The sequence below is a fragment of the Dasypus novemcinctus genome, chromosome 26 (assembly GCF_030445035.2).
Source record: "Dasypus novemcinctus isolate mDasNov1 chromosome 26, mDasNov1.1.hap2, whole genome shotgun sequence".
Taxonomy (NCBI): Eukaryota; Metazoa; Chordata; class Mammalia; order Cingulata; family Dasypodidae; genus Dasypus; species Dasypus novemcinctus.
In genome coordinates, this window is record NC_080698.1 from 9975174 (window position 1) to 9991425 (window position 16252).

Genomic DNA, 16252 nt, shown 5'->3' on the forward strand with positions numbered 1-16252 from the left:
GTCCAGCTTAGGTGTTACCCCAGAGAGCCTTCCTGCTGTATTCGTTTTGCTCAGCAACCTTGGCACTCACAGAGGCTGTAAGGCTGTGCAGTTGAGTGCTAACATTGGGCCAGGTTAGGCATCGCCTCCCATGCATCCAACTGCATGAGGCACCTTTGTGGCCTCCTAGGACCTGGAGGCTTCTCTTTGGCTCACATGGTTCTGCCTCTCCCCAGGTCCCTGCAGCCCATTCCCCTCACCACTGTGCAGTGTGTATGCAGTTTGTGCGGAAGGAAAACCTACTCTCTCTAGCCTGTCAGCATCAGTTTTGCCGTAGCTGCTGGGAACAGCACTGCTCAGTACTTGTCAAGGATGGCGTGGGCGTGGGTGAGTCTGCCACAGAATTTGTTAAAAAGCTCAGGTAAACTTTTCTCTGAATCAAATGAGGTTTTTATCATCAGAACCAGCGGTTCCCAAGTACACCAGTTGAAATAATGACAAAGTTTGCCCCAGTCCTCAGCTAAATGAGAACATTAAGGATATTAATTGGCACATATATAAATGTTGCTGTGAATACACAGCTACTTTCTTTTGCCTTTTGTGAGAACCTTCCTATAAGCTGCCTACCTAGGTTCATCCCCCAGATGGCAGCCAAAGCTCAGAAATATGCAAAGTGCTCTTAATGTAAGTAATATAACATAAATCAGATTTGATGACCAGTATTTGTTATACTGTGGTCTGATGATGTTGAAGCCAAATTTGCATCATATTGATTGGTATCTGCAGATTCTCATTTTGTTGGTGATGATCAGTTAAACATGATAATTAAGCATCAAAAAACTAAATTGTTAAGAATGCTATAGGATTTTTAAAAAATGGTTTTGTTTTAGTATAATTGGTGATATATGTGTAAATTATGATGATATTTTAATTGCATCACTGTAAATATGTTAATTTCTCTCTTCAAATCAATTCTGTTATTTAAAGGGTTCCCTGTATGGATCTTAAATTGACTTGTTTGTTTGAACCCTCAAAAAATGACTTCAGTGGGCAAGTGTATTGTGTTGTGTCTCCTGTAATATGGTTGTCCATCAGATTATCTTTGTTCAATAGGGATCTCTTGTATGGCTCAGGACTGCCCACTCCGAACACCAGAGGACTTTGTGTTTCCATTGCTGCCCCATGAAGAACTGAGAGACAAGTATAGGCGCTACCTCTTCAGGGATTACGTGGAGGTACTTCCCGTCATTTTACCTTCTTTATACCTGAGCCTACCTTTCATCAGCGGCTTAACACAGTTATTTACTCTACAGATTGGGCTGCCATTAGGTGCTATCATTTGAAGAAAGTTCTCCATGGCTTCAGAAGTATTTGGAAACCACTAGAGTAGAAGTGAATAGCACAGGTTCTGAAGTTAGAGTCCAGTGATTGAATCCTGGGTCTGCTGCTTCCTTGCTGTTTGACCTTGGGCCCATTATTTTACATTTCTGAGCCTTGGTTTCCTCTTTGATAGAATGGACAGACATCCTACCTTATACACAGTTGCTTAAACATATCAGAATGAACACAAGTCAGGTACATCTCAGGTGTTGCTGTCCCATTTTGTTCCCTGTGTGATTGAGCATAGAGAAGAGGCATTGCTTCTTGAGTTATTGAAAACTTGACTAGGATTCCAGATTGGTCAGTTTTGGGATCTTTTTCCTCTATTGGGTTACCTACCTACGGTCACTGACTCTGTACAGCAGTTTCCATCTTTGTCTTTTTTGCCTAAGTTTATGGGATTAATTGAAGGCCTGGGTCTTCTGTGATAAACGGAAAACCTCATTCCTTGTACCATTTGCTGCTTTTGATAGCTACCTAAAGGTTACTGAGCCCCTCATAGCTGACTTAGGCATAACTGTGACAGAGCTGTGTTCTTTTCGAGCCCTGGTCCATAGGCACCATTCACCACATGGATAGAATGCTGTATTCCATTTTGTAATCTAACCTTAGATCATCTGCTTTATAACGAGTTGCTGCTTAGTTCGAAGCTAAATGTCTATAGGTCCTCTTCAGTAACTGGCTAATGTCTGGTCTTCATGGCATCCATTTGAATTGCTATAGCCCCTTCATTTATATCATTAGCTGCAAGAACAGAAGGTGTTGGAGTCCTCAGGGGCAGTCTAATTTGTATGCCTTCGTTGTTTCTCCCTGGTGTGTTCACAGAGCCATTACCAGCTCCAGTTGTGCCCCGGTGCAGACTGCCCCATGGTTATCCGGGTACAGGAGCCCAGAGCTCGCCGAGTGCAGTGCAATCGATGCAATGAGGTCTTCTGGTAAGAGTGAGTGTGGGTGCTGAGCAGCCCTGGTTCGTGCCCCCTCCTCCCTCACAGCCACTGTTGTTTCTCCATGTGAGGATGGGCTAGGAGAGGTGGGGTTTCTGAGCCAAAAAGCTACTGTTCAAGGGGTCAGTTTGTGCCCAGCATCTCATGTTCCATGAGGTGTTTGATAATTGCTTAGTCTGCAGACAAGGAAGTGACACAGATTCATGGACAGTGTTTTATGCTACTAAGGCTCGTGGCCCAGAAATTGTGTGGGTCTCTGTTGGGTTTGTATCTACCTACACAGATCATTTATTCACATATTGCTGTGTTTGAAAAGCTACAACCTGCAAAATTTTCATCTGTATCTGTTTGGTCTTTCTTTCTTTTTTTTTTAATTCATTTTTTAAAAAATATTACATTCAAAAAATATGAAGTCCCATTCAACCCCACCGCCCCCACCCCCCACTCCCCCCACAGCAACACTCTCTCCCATCATCATGACACATCCATTGCACCTGGTAAGTACATTTCTGGGCATCGCTGCACCCCATAGTCAATGGTCCACATCATAGCCCACACTCTCCCACGTTCCATCCAGTGGGCCCTGGGGGGATCTACAATGTCCCATAGTTGTCCGTGAAGCACCACCCAGGACAACTCCAAGTCCCGAAAATGCCTCCCCATCTCATCTCTTCCTCCCATTCCCCGCACCCAGCAGCCACCATGGCCACCCTTCCCACACCAATGCCACATTTTCTCTGTGGACATTGGATTGGTTGTGTCCATTGCAGATCTGTGTCAAGAGGGGGCTTAGATTCTACATGGATACTGGATGCAATCCTCCTGCTTTCAGTTGTAGGCACTGTAGGCTCCATGGTGTGGTGGTTAACATTCTTCAACTCCATGTTAGCTGAGTGGGGTAAGTCCAGTAAATGAGAGTGTAGGATTTGAAGTCTGTTGAGGTTCAGGGCGTGGCTATCATATTATCAGTCCAGAGATTCAAATCCCCTAAATATATCTTAAACCCCCACACCAACTACAATTCCAGTAAAGTAGCATGAAAGTCTTGTGAAAAGAGACCCATCTGAGTCCAGTTCCATCACGCAGAAACACCAGCTCCAAAGAAGGGCAAACTGACATGGCAGTGAACCCCATCTGCCATGACCATAGAACCCGTGGGTCTCTTTAGCCCTCAAAAGAACCAATACCTGGGATTGTATCTACTGTATCTGCCTCTGAGACTCTGCTCAGGTGTGCATGAGGGCAATCCTTCTGACAACCTCCAGGCTCTTTTTTAGAGACTCGTAGCCATATAAACTCATTTCTCCTTTCCATTTCCCCCTTACATTAGGTCAAACAGCATTTTAAAGTCATGTTATTATATGTAGACAGGGATATTCTGCTGATCCGCATTGAACCTTTAATTCAAGGTCATTTTCTAGTTGCATCTTCAGCTGGTATTTGGTAGTGATCCCTCGGTGTGTTTGGTCTCTCTTGACTAATTTTTTTTTTTAAGCTGTAATTCATAAATGTATCATACTGTAAAATTTAAGTGATTTCCAAGATAGGTACACCATACTGGATATATTAATGAAGAAAATAAATTAGGAGAGCAAACAAATACCCAGCTTCTTGATTAATAGCCTTTATGAAAGGATACAGACTTACCAAGCTGTAGGCTTTGGATATTTATTTCTGTGTTATCGGCAGTATCCGAAAATTAGAAATCACATATAAACATAATGTCAGTAAATTTTTATGTATCAATTACCAAAAATAACTTATACCCTTAGAGTTAAAGAAAAAAAAAGAGCAAAGGAAAACTACATAGGAACACAAAGTAGTTTCCTTGTGTATAAAGAATGAAAAATTATATGCATTATAATTGCTGTGCGAAAACTGTGTAAACGGAAAGTCAATTTTCCAAATAAAACTGTGATGAGAGGCAGACATGCTGTGGTGTGAACAGAGTTTGAGCTCTTTCTTCATGCTTCTGTGTTCCTTTGGTGCTCTGTATGTTGGGGGGAAGCATAGAAACGATTATTTGGCTCTGGTGATCTGTGTCCTAGCAGGCAGGAGCAGAAGATTAGAGCTGCATGTTTGCCCTAAATGCTTTCTGGATCAAGTTGGGGTAGAAAAATATAAAAGCATAACTATATTTCCTATTACTGTGTTTACCTATTATGATACCACTTGGAGAATTTTTGTATTTATTAGGCATTTGGCATTTTGGCATAACCAGGAGGTTATCCTTCTCAGAAAAAAAAGCACTGTTGTTTTGCTCTTGATTTGGTGGTGAAGTGACTGGTATAGCCTAGGGAGTCCCTCCCCATCCCCCTAACTTTTAGCATGTGCCAGGTACCTTCTTAGGTGAAAGGTAATGGCCCACGTCATGTAGCATAAACGAAGCAAATAAATTGTAGATTGGGGTGGGGAGAGCTGCATGCAGAGTAAAGAGGAAGGTGTGACACCCCAGTGGAGGGGATGGGGTGAAAGTCTTCAGCGAGGACTTTGCAGAGGAGGTAAGGTCTAGGTTTTCACATAGGAGGAGGTACTGAGCCATGTGTGTGGATGGGGTGATGGGGTTGACTCTATGCCAGGAAGGCGAATGCCCTTTGGCATAACTGAAGTGTAATGCATGACTGGGAAGCGGTGGCAGATGATACCTATGGAGGGGCCAAGATTTGCTTCTTGGAGCTGCCACCCATGGGGTAAATGAGGAGAGACCAGCAGCCAGGTGAGAGTTTTTGTTGGCTGATAGACAGATTTCCATTTGTCTGAGAGTTCTTTGTTTTCAGTATTGAGGAATTAGGGTTCTCTACTACAGAGAGGACAGGTCAAAGGGTTCATTTACCTCAGGATTCATTTGTCCATTCAAGAAATATGATAACAGCTAAAGTTTACTGAAGGCCTACTAGGTGACAGGCAGTAATCCTGATCACTTTACCTGTATTACCCCACAACTGTGGTTACCTTTAGTTTATAGGTGATGAAATCAAGGTACAAGGTGACCAAGCTAGTAAATGGAGAGCCGTGTCCTAGTCATGCCTCCCTGGAGGATTCAGAGAAGTCACTGAGGAGAAAATCGAGCTTGTGTGCACGTGTGTCTGCCTTTCAAGACCATTTTGAGGGAGTCTGTGGTCCACAGAAGGTTAAGAACCACTAATGTACTGTGTTCCATCCATCCTATTCCACATTATGAACTTACTCCCTGGGGCATGTGCTCAGCTGTCTGTCTGAGGGCCCTTATCCATAAAGTTGTGTTGGCTTGGTCAAAAGGGAAAATGAAAGAAAACATGGGAGCTGCCGTGATGAGTATTTGACTGTTTTTCTTTTCTGATTTTAAGTTTCAAGTGTCATCAGATGCCTTGTGCCCCTACATATGGCTCAAGTTCTGGTATTTGTGCATCCTCATGTGCACTTGTGGCTGGGAGGTGAGGTGAGGCTCCCAGAAGTGGACCTTGAGCCCGGCTTGGATCTGGGCCAAGACATCCTTCATAGAGCACCTCACCATGCCCTTTGAGAAGCTGAGCTCTGCATCTTCTCAGGGAGGGTTGACAGATATTTACAACAGAGACGTTTTATTTGGGGGCATTGAGATCATATCTAGAAGGGCTCAGATTGAAGTGAAGTTGACACAATATTTGAGTATAAGCCTAGGTAAGTAAAGGCCCCCAAAACATTGAGAGTCTGCCTCTCTTTGAACAGAGCTCTAATTCATGATCTTGTTGGCTTGGAAAGAAGGAAAATTGAAAACATGGGCCCTGACCTGACAAGGATTTGAATGTTTTGTTTGTTTGTGTTTGTTTTTCTTCTGATTTTAAGTTTCCAGTGTCGTCAGATGTATCATGCCCCCACAGACTGCGCCACAATCCGGAAATGGCTCACGAAATGTGCAGATGACTCTGAAACCGCCAACTACATTAGTGCTCACACTAAAGACGTAAGGACTGTGTCCTCTCTCTCATGGATCTGCCCTCTTTAGTGCTACCCAGGGCCCTGCCTGGGAGCTCTGCCACCTGAGAACAGGACGCCCAGGGCCCCAGCACCCTTGGTGGGGGCTACAGTCTCTTGCCCAGAGTTGGCAGAGTTGTAGCAGTTTATTGTAGGATGCTTTGGATGCATTTGTTTTAATAAAATGTTGATGTGTCTGGAAAAGCTTGACCTAAAGGGGAACTAATCAGAGGAAAACTAGTCTTTATTGAATATCTATCAGGTTTACCAGCCATGGGAAGGTAGTGGTGAATAGCCACTCCTGATAAATAGACTGTAATGCTTTCAGGCCTGCTTAGTTCTTATCCTGAAGCTTCCCCTGGGGAAGCATGGTCTGTGGGCCCTTGAACCCAGGGCAACTCGAGCCCCAGAGCTGTGTCCTGTGCCAGTCACGTGCTGAGTTGACGGACTCACAAGCACAGTTGTGACCATGATACCGTTAAACACAGCCCACTTCATGGCAGGGGGAGAGCACAGCATCAGGCTGGCCTCTGCATTGCTGCCTGTTGTGGCTGGCATCTCAAATGAGAGTGAGTGAGCTTTTAATGTTTCCTTGCCCTCCTCTGGAAGCAGCAGTCTGGGCAAGCTGACCAGGACTTAACCCAGTGTGGTAGTCTTGTGCTTCTTTGGCAGGAGGCAGGCTCTCTGCTGACTCTACCTGAGCTTAACTTGAGTGGGTGGAAGACTTGGTGGGGTTCAGCTGGTGCTTGGAGTGTTTTAAAGCCAAACATGCTGACCTCATTTCCTTGAATTGCTGTTCCAGCCTCAGCAACCTGGCACATTTAAGTGAGACGCTCCTCCCCAGAAGTGCTCACACAATGAGTGCTGGGCACGGGTACCAGGAGCTTTGTGTAATTTGTCTTAGAACCGGCCTGATGGTGTGTGAGCCTAATGGCGCCCTTCTGTCTCCTCAGTGTCCCAAGTGCAACATCTGCATTGAGAAGAACGGAGGCTGCAATCACATGGTGAGCAGAAGCCTGTATGCTTTGCATTTGTGCCATGAAGACTTTGGTCCACATGCCCTTAACATGTTCTCTTCTGTTTCCCTCTGACAGCAATGCTCCAAGTGTAAACACGGTGAGTCCCAGGCTTGATACATGGGCCCAGCAGCACAGGCGGTTTCTCATGCTTGCGTCTCCATTGCTTCTTTAGTGGGTAATTTTGCAGTGAAATGGCAAAACAGAGGGGCACCTCAGTCACCTCTAGTAACAACTGACATAAAGCAACTCTTGATTTTTGTTTATTTTTTGGTCCCTCTTATAATCCCACTGCCATCTTGCTGACACATATAGTCAGAAGTCAAGTTTGGGATGACTCTTACGAGCCTCGTCATCCAAGAAGAAGATTTTAGTATATTCTTTTTACCAAAGCAGGTAAGTAGCATGGGGCTTATCTGTAGTACTTTACAGATACCTTCTAGAGCAGGTTGTACATGGTTTTACCAAAGGTAGGAAGATAATAGTTTTCCTTTTAAGTTTTATAATGTTTCCAGAGGGAGTTTTCATTTGTCCTTTCAGACCTCCTCCTCCTGTCAGGAACAGGTTACGCAGATAGAAATTGTTGGTTTTGATTTCCATCCTGCCAGATTGAAGAAACAGGATTCCTTCAAGTAGAAAATGTATCCAAACAGCTACTTAGGTGCTGACTAGGAATCCCTCAGAGTTTGCTGAAAGGGCCCATTCCTGTGTTTTCCCAGGAGCCTTCTGTAATCAGAGTGGACATGGCAAGGTCTTAGAAGGGAGCATTTACTCAAGTGTAGAAGAAAGAGGCATTCTTCCATGATGGGGGTCACCCCCTCTTTTTATGTGCGTGTTTGTATGAGAGGAGTGTCTGTATACACTTAGAACAGTGTGTGGGACCCATGTCCAATTCAAGGAGGAATGACAGCTTGAACACCCTGTACCCACCACATACCCAGTACCTCAGAAGCTCTGTGTGCCTCTCCTCATCACCCAGAGTTAATCACCATCACTTATTTGCTGTGTAGTCATTCCACCTATACTGGCAACCTTAAGCAAGTATTATTCTTCTAAAGGTTAGTAAGCACAACCTAGCTGATTAAGAAGGCAATACTGCCACTGTTAGATGAAGGCTCCCAGGAGAAGAGAAGCTAGATGGTCTCTGGGTCTGACTTTAGCTTCCCTAAAACTACAGAAGCTCCCTTTGGGAAGTCAGCGAGCCAGATTATGAGTGTGAGCCCTGGGAAAGTCAGTTTACCACAGTTAGGAGTCTGGCGGAGACAGAATGTAGAGCAGGTGCTGGCCGTCCAGCAGCACTGGGGCTGCCTCTCCATCAGACCTCAGGAATTGGTTAGATCTAGAGCTACCCTAAGGGGTTCTTTATTTCTTCCCCATTGCTTCCTCAGTGTGGAAACAGACTCCTGATTCTGAGTACAACCTGTTGGGTAACTGTAGGTTTTATAGAACTATGTTCTTTAAAAAGAACAACAAGAGTCTTTATTCCCAGCTTCATATACAAAACCTCTTTCTAGGATAAATGTCGTGAGGGTGGAAGGTGGTGGGGAAGAAGTGTGCAGTGGGTACGGGTGATGGGTGTACAGATGAGGCCCTCCAGGTGGGCCTCAGTGGAACACGGTTCTGCTCCTCCCAGTGGCATTGCCACAGAGCAGACCAGCTGTCTTTTTGTGGCCAGCGTCTGCCTGTGTTATATTAAAAAACACAAAGCATGTGTGCTCCTGGAACTGTGGACTTCTGTAGGCTGTTGGGCCTTTAGTAAGGACAGGCGACAGAGACAGTAGTGGAATGTCACAAGGATGAGAACCTCATGTTCTCTCTGGAAAGAGGCACCTTCGGGAATTTCTGGTCAGGCGACAACCCCTTCCCCACCACCCACCCCCAGAGCAGGGTCTCTCACCATTCTCTGTCCCACTGTTCCACCTGTGCCTTTAGAGGAATGTGGGGTTGTCTTGTGGGTAAATGACTCTCTGTTCTGTGCAGACTTCTGCTGGATGTGTCTAGGAGATTGGAAGACCCATGGCAGTGAGTACTACGAGTGCAGTCGGTACAAGGAGAATCCCGACATTGTCAACCAGAGCCAGCAGGCCCAGGCTAGGGAGGCTCTCAAGAAGTACTTGTTCTACTTTGAGAGGGTAGGTGTCCCTCTGAACCAGGTCCTCAAGGATGAGCTTCTTCTGGCTGACCTGCTGGGGTCCTTGTAGCTGGTAGCCAGAGCCAGACTTTGCACACAGAAGACAGTGAATGGAGAGCCTGAAGCAGTTCCGGGTGTTACGCCCATAGATGCATTTTAGGCTCTATGGGGTAACCAGTGCCAATCGGGGAAAACAGGTGCTAACCTTGGTTGAATGATGGATTGAGGGCACGTTTGGTTTTAAGCACAGTGGAGTGGTGGGTGCCTGGTTTTGCTCTTAGTCTTAAGGGCTAGAGCCCCATTGCCCCAGAGTGGAGTGATGGGGCAGGCTGGCAGGCAGCTGCTTCGGACAGTGTGAGAAGTGTGTATTGACAAAGCCTCTCTCCAGTACTCTTAAGGATCCACAGCTCCCATAATTTAGAGGAGGCTCTGGCCATGCCCTGCCAGCCAAGGTGTCTATCCTGAACTTCTGAGTGGTCCTCTGCGCCTTCCTAGGATTCCTGGAGCTTTCTCTCCTTCCTTCTTTGCCCCATAGTGGGAAAACCACAATAAGAGCTTACAGCTGGAGGCACAGACATACCAGCGGATTCATGAGAAGATTCAGGAGAGGGTCATGAACAACCTGGGGACATGGATCGACTGGCAGTACCTCCAGAATGCTGCCAAGCTCTTGGCCAAGGTATGTGTCACCCCATTCTTCCAATGCCTAGTCTGATGCCTGGCCCCAGGTCTCTGAGGGTGGGAAGCACTCGGAGTCAGGGGAGGAGCGGCTCAGCAGCCTGTGCAGCCTGCGTGCTTCTGAATATGAGTCCACATATACCTGGACCGGGCCCACTGAGGACCTAGCCCTCTGCTGGATTTCCAAGAAGAGTGCCCCACTGCTTCTGCCTTCAAAGAAGTTACTGCAGGGAAGTCTAGAACCCTTTTCTTCTCCTTTGGTCCCTATTTGTGTATCACCCAAAGGAAGATAGGTTGTCTTTGGACAAGTTTGAGATAGATGTGTGGACTCTGCAGTCTGACTAGAGAGGGAAGAGCCATTGAGGTGGCTACTGGTAATAAATCACAACTTGAAAAAGGAACTGTGGGTTTTCTGTGACCATTTTTGTTTGTTATCCTGGGGTCTCCCCTGCAGTCCACCCTCTCTCTGGCTTGGCTGGGTTTCTTTCAGATCCCTACCTGTAGAGCTAGGCTAATATGCACGCTGGGGTGGAAGTCACCTGAGAATCACAGACCCAGGTCCCCTCTCTTCTTTGCTATTGCAGTGTCGATACACCCTGCAATACACCTACCCGTATGCATACTACATGGAGTCTGGTCCCAGGAAGAAGCTGGTAAGGCTGAGCAATCCCTCCACTCTGCCACGTAGCTCCCAGAGGTGCCCGTGTCCACTGGCACTTTGCAGGAGAGCGGGAACCAGACCCTGGTCAAAAAGAGGGCAAAATCAGAACAAAATTGTCTAGTTGTAAAACTATATTTCTGTACTTGGCATCTCCAACATAGATCTCTGTTGCTGCATTTTATGTAGTGGTACAGCAGATGCATCTAAGCCCTTGAACAATAGTATTTAAACAGTGATTGGCTGAAGATGGAGTCAGCTCTGTGGGCTAAAAAGGTGTATGCCCATTTTAGAGACCAATGCCCATGTTTTGGAAGGACTCCTGGCACACATGTCCCTAAGCCATAGTTGAGTTCTTTTAAATCTTTAATTCTTCATCTTAGAAAGGGTTGTATTGTGCCCCCCCCCCCATTATAAAGTAATGAATGTTTATTGTTTAAGTGTTGGAAAACACAGCAAAGTTTCATCCATAATCCTACCAGAAAGAAATGATTATTGTTAGCATTTTCTAGTCTTTAGAAATGAATATTATTTATATAATGGGTGTTATGTTATATTTAGCATTTTATGTATGGCTATCATATACCAGGCTGGTAAATATCATTTTTAATGGCTATATGAATGTCCCATTTTATGATTATATTGTCATTTGGAATATTTATTGTTCCTGCTTTTCATTATAAATACGACATAGAAGAGCACCTTTGAGCATAAAGCTTTATCTCCTTACATGAGAATCCTAGGCATACAATCACTAAGTCAAATGGTTTTCTTTAAAGCTCTTGATTGGCTGAAGGGCTGAAGAAATGAAAAGACTGTGAAAACAGTGTCTGAGAATGTCCGTATTCTTTGGGGAGCTTTTTGTCTGGATTCTGGCTTTGGGCTCAGGGAATAACTCTGCTCTCTGCTTCTGAGGACAGTATCAGAATTGTCTATAACTTGTGCAAGCCTGAGGTGCTGCATGTGCCCCTCCATCTGCAGGCCCTGCCCTGGCTACAGCCCCCTCTCCTTTTGACCCTCCTGCTCTGCCCATACAGTTTGAATACCAGCAGGCTCAGCTAGAGGCTGAGATTGAAAACCTATCGTGGAAAGTGGAGCGTGCGGACAGCTATGACAGAGGGGTGAGTCCCCACTGGGCAGTCCTCTTGGGCCCTGTACTGAGAGGGAGGACTGGTATAGTAACGGGGTAGAGTTGTTGGCATGTGGACTGGAAGCTGCTGCTGAGAAGGGTGGGAAGGGCAGGGCTTTTGACCCCTCCAGAGCCCCTGACACGGTGGGTGTAGCTTTGGCTGCTCCCTGCTCATTACACTGGGCCTTATAAAAACCCATCTTGCTTCTCTGGTGCAGGACTTGGAGAACCAGATGCATATAGCAGAGCAGCGGAGGAGAACACTGCTGAAGGATTTCCATGACACCTAGGTTGGGACATGGACAGTCCGGGGCGAGGAAGCTGTGGCGAGAGGTCTCCCAGCTGCCACTCTGCATGCCACAGGCGCTGCCTTTCACGACCCCAGGCGACAGCCAGGGCCCCACTCCTGAGAGACACTGGCAACACACCTCTTAGTCGATTTCTGTTTTCTTCTCATCTTTTGCTTTTTGTTTCTACCAGGGTAGAGGCCATGTTGAACTGACCTCTTCAGGACTTTTAATTCCCCCTGGTGGTTGTTGGGAGGGAGGGAAAGTTTTTTTCTGAATGGCTATTAATAGTATTAGATCATTACAACTTATGTAATTTTCAAAGGTTGTACGATTATACAAAAAGAGGCAAACAAACCATAGAATAACACAGAGCCCTTTTTAAAAATAAATTGGCATTGGAGTGTTTTACCCTCTAGCTATTTTACTTGGAACAAAGCATATGCTGCCCACCTACCCTGCCTCAGAATGTGTGGACTGAATGAGGACCCCAGGCCGGCCTCTGCTTTCCAAATTCACGTGTGTTTGGCCACAACTGGAGTCCCGAGTGAAGAGCATGGGTAGTGGGTGGTGGGGAATTGAGTTGGCTTGTGCAATGGGTGTGGAGCGTAGGGGTCTTATTGTGCCTGGGCCTTCTAGATCCCTCTGTGATCAGGTGCTCCTGCCTTACTTTGGCAGTGAGGAGATGGGCCAGGGTCTTCTTGCCTAGGGGGTCATTGTCCCTGGTGGTGCTGTGTGTCCTCAGACTCATCTTTATTCTTGAGCGGGAGACTGACTTGGGCCTAGCTGCTGAGGTGAGAGCCCCCAGCAGAATACAGGTGTGCTTGTTGCCCTCCAGACACGAGTTCAGCATGGTGTTTCATTTTGCCTCCTAAAGATGGAGATCCACCTTTGAAAAGAATTGGTACTCAGAGTAAATTTGTTTTATCTTGGTCCTTTCTTTTGTGCCAGTATTCCAGGGGTAGGAACTCTCACTAGGGTCACACACAGTTGTACCTGGCACCGTCCTGCTGCCCTCTCCTCTGCTGAGCATCGCAGTCACAGTTGAGCATGGCCCTCCCAAGGACACTGGCCTTCCTGACCCGGGCCAGGTGTGCCCAAGCCAGCAGCTGCTCTGGGGGTAGGCACGCCCCCTCGCCTGGTTCCAGCTGTCAGAGAATACCACCTTGAGGGTCTGGGAGTGAGTCCAAGGCCAGGAGGGTCCTTGGTTTGTGGTTTCAGCTCCTATACTGGGAGGGGCTGGCAGGGGGAAAGGACCAGCCTTGGGGGCACAGTTTAGCGTAGCGGAGTAGGTGGTTCACCCAGTACCCTGCCCGTCCTGGACCTGGTCCTACAGGCCTTCGTGACCCCTGGGGTTTCTGCGCCTCCAGTCTGAGGCCAGCAGAGCTGTCTGTGCCCAAGAAAGGGCCTCCCTGACCTCCCGGGAGAGCTGGGAGGGAGAAGATCTTTGATCTCCATACATCTTCACCTCCAGTCAGCAATTTCCCAGGTACTTTGTAAGCTGTGAAACTGAATCCCCCCTTGAAGACAGAGGACAGCTATTACTTTGCAGGCCCCCTCTCTACTCGCTCAGGTTTTGTCTATTCCTGTTGTCCTCAGCTCAGCAAAGGAGGAACTGTGTGTGGGGTGGGAGTAGGAGTTAGGAGAGTGGCAAATGAACCCAGACTGGGACATTGGGGAGCTAATTGTGAACAAGGAGTGTGCCTGCTGTGTGAGTTTGGGGTGGGGTATGACTGCTGTGTTCACACCTGGAGGATTCCAGCATCTGGAGCCCTCACCTCTCCTTGAGTCCTTTCTGTGGCACCGCCACGGCACAAGGACCTGAATTGCAGCTCTACCCCCTAAGTTGTTCTGGGCATTTTTTGGACTGCACAGCTGCCATGTTCTACACTTTGCATCCAGCTGTGGCCCTGACCACCTGAGCTGCAGGAGGTCTGTGACCAGACCACAGACTGCAGCCTTGGCCTCTGGAGAGCTTCCTGTTGTGCCCCCAGGGGCTGTCCTTTGTTAACTTTGCCAGGAATATGGGGAGGTCAGGCAGAATTTTTCTGCCTTTCAAAGGATAAAAGAGAAAGGAAGGCACAGTGTTTTCATGAATTTACCGTATCTTTTTGCCTTTCCTCAAAAAAAAGTTAATTGAGGCAATGTCATCTGCTCAAAGTTGAGTGGTTTATTCAAAATAAATTGTAAGTTTCTGGTTATAAAAGTATGTGTGGAGTCTGTCTTCAAAGGAACTAAGTAGCCTCCCGCGTCAACACCCCAGGGTGGTCTGGGCTGGTGAGTGCAGGGCCAGGGCCACCACCTCCTCATTCTGGCTCTCATAAGTGGTATGTGGAGGGAAGTGGAATGTCCTGGCCGCCGTGGCTGTCTTCTCCCTCCTTGGGTGCAGGCTGAGCCACTCCTCACCACAGGCAGACCCAGGTGTGGGGTGAGGCACTGATGTGATGGCCCCGCAGCCTCTCATTCGGAAGACCCCCTGGATCCCTCCAAAGCAGGTGTGGGAGAGAGGAGAATTGAGACTTCACAGGGCCCCTGAGGGGTACAGAGAGAGCTCTGGACAGGGACTGGAGGTGTTTGGAGTCCAATTCCAAGGGCTTAGGGCAGGGAACGGGGTTTGAGTGCTGACAGAGGGGTCCACACTTGAGATGTCAGGACTGGCAACAATTTCATTGGTAGCTCAGGGGTGAAGGCTCCAGACCTGTGGGTAACATGCACAGAGCAGCAAAGGCCCGAAGAAGCCCCAGACCCTGCCAGTCTGAACTCGACAGCTGCTTCCTGGGGTGATCTGGGCCTCATGCTTGGTGCCAGGGACATAATGGTATGCAGAAAATTCATGGTTCCACCTCCAGGAGCCTTCAGGCCATAGGTCTCAGGCTGACTACAGGTGAGTGTTTTTGCTGGGGCGCCAGGGCTAAAGGGAACTTATGCAGATCACTGGGCAGGATACCATGGCTTGGGCAGAGTTATTTCAGTTATCTTGAAACGAGATAGAACATTCTAGCATAGTCTGGAGGAGGGACTGTCCATATAACCCCCAGGCATTCATGCAACAGGCATCTGGGCATAGCCTCTGTGTGGAGCTCTGTTCTGGATGCTACAGACACAGCCAGTGACAGGCCAGACAGGTTTCTATCCTCACAAGATAATCACTAACTAAGTGGGCATGCACCCACTTAGTCTCCACAGGAGCCCTACAAGGGAGGTGCTGTCCACTGCCCACGTTACATAGCTGTTAAAAATAAGGTGCAGGGAAGCGGACTTGGCTCAATGGATAGGGCACCCGCCTACCACATGGGAGGTCCATGGTTCAAACCCCGGGCCTCCTTGACCTGTGTGGAGCTGGCCCACGTGCAGTGCTGATGCACGCAAGGAGTGCTGTGCCACGCAGGGGTGTCCCCGCGTAGGGGAGCCCCACGCGCAAGGAGTGCGCCCCGTTAGGAGAGCCTCCCAGTGCGAAAGAAAGTGCAGCCTGCCCAGGAATGGTGCCGCACACACAGAGAGTTGATGCAGCAAGATGATGCAACAAAAAGAAACAGATTCCCAGTGCCACTGATAAGGATAGAAGTGATAACAGAAGAAAAACACAGCGAATGGACACAGAGCAGACAACTGGGGGGGGGGGGCGGGGAGGAGGGGAGAGAAATGAAAAAATCTTGAAAAAAAAAAATGAGGTGCAAGTTTGCCCAAGGTTACCACTGCTCGTAAATGGTCAAACAAAAAACAATTCCAATTTAAAAAAAAATTAGAACACCGCTCAGTCTAAGGCCCAGATTTAATAATGTGTACATTAATGACTGAGGTGGGACCGTCACCCCTACAAAGTGAGCCAGTCTGAGCAGGGAGAGATTTGCACGTAGAAAGGACCACAGGCTTTAAAAGGCTGAGAAATCTATGAACTTCCCACAGCAGAAGTAGAGGGGTGAGGTGAGCCCTAGAAGCCGCCTTGCCTTCTGATGTCTGGTGGTGATGTCAGAGGAGAAGGCGCTGCAGGCGGCCTCAGGCTGAGTTCAATTGGAAAACTGAAATCCAATAAGTGGGTAACAGAAATGTGAGGGCGTGGAGTTCAGAACAAAGCAAAGTGGGGAATTTATGGTGACCTAATGATAGTTTTAAAAGG

The 16252-nt window shown here is 47.4% G+C and overlaps 1 protein-coding gene across 5 annotated transcripts in view; it reads left to right on the top strand.

Moving 5' to 3' along the window:
* The window catches only part of ARIH2 (ariadne RBR E3 ubiquitin protein ligase 2), a 54416-nt gene extending 40075 nt beyond the window's left edge, over positions 1-14341 (top strand). For all 5 annotated transcript variants that reach the window (XM_058288618.1, XM_071212058.1, XM_071212059.1 and 2 more), the window contains 11 exons: positions 216-366; positions 1093-1214; positions 2185-2294; positions 6108-6225; positions 7190-7240; positions 7331-7352; positions 9233-9384; positions 9919-10062; positions 10646-10714; positions 11757-11840; positions 12067-14341. In XM_058288618.1, the coding sequence (XP_058144601.1) occupies positions 216-366; positions 1093-1214; positions 2185-2294; positions 6108-6225; positions 7190-7240; positions 7331-7352; positions 9233-9384; positions 9919-10062; positions 10646-10714; positions 11757-11840; positions 12067-12138 (1095 nt within the window). In that variant the 3' untranslated portion in view covers positions 12139-14341. The remainder of the gene's footprint in view (positions 1-215; positions 367-1092; positions 1215-2184; positions 2295-6107; positions 6226-7189; positions 7241-7330; positions 7353-9232; positions 9385-9918; positions 10063-10645; positions 10715-11756; positions 11841-12066) is intronic.
* Positions 14342-16252: the final 1911 nt, after the last annotated feature.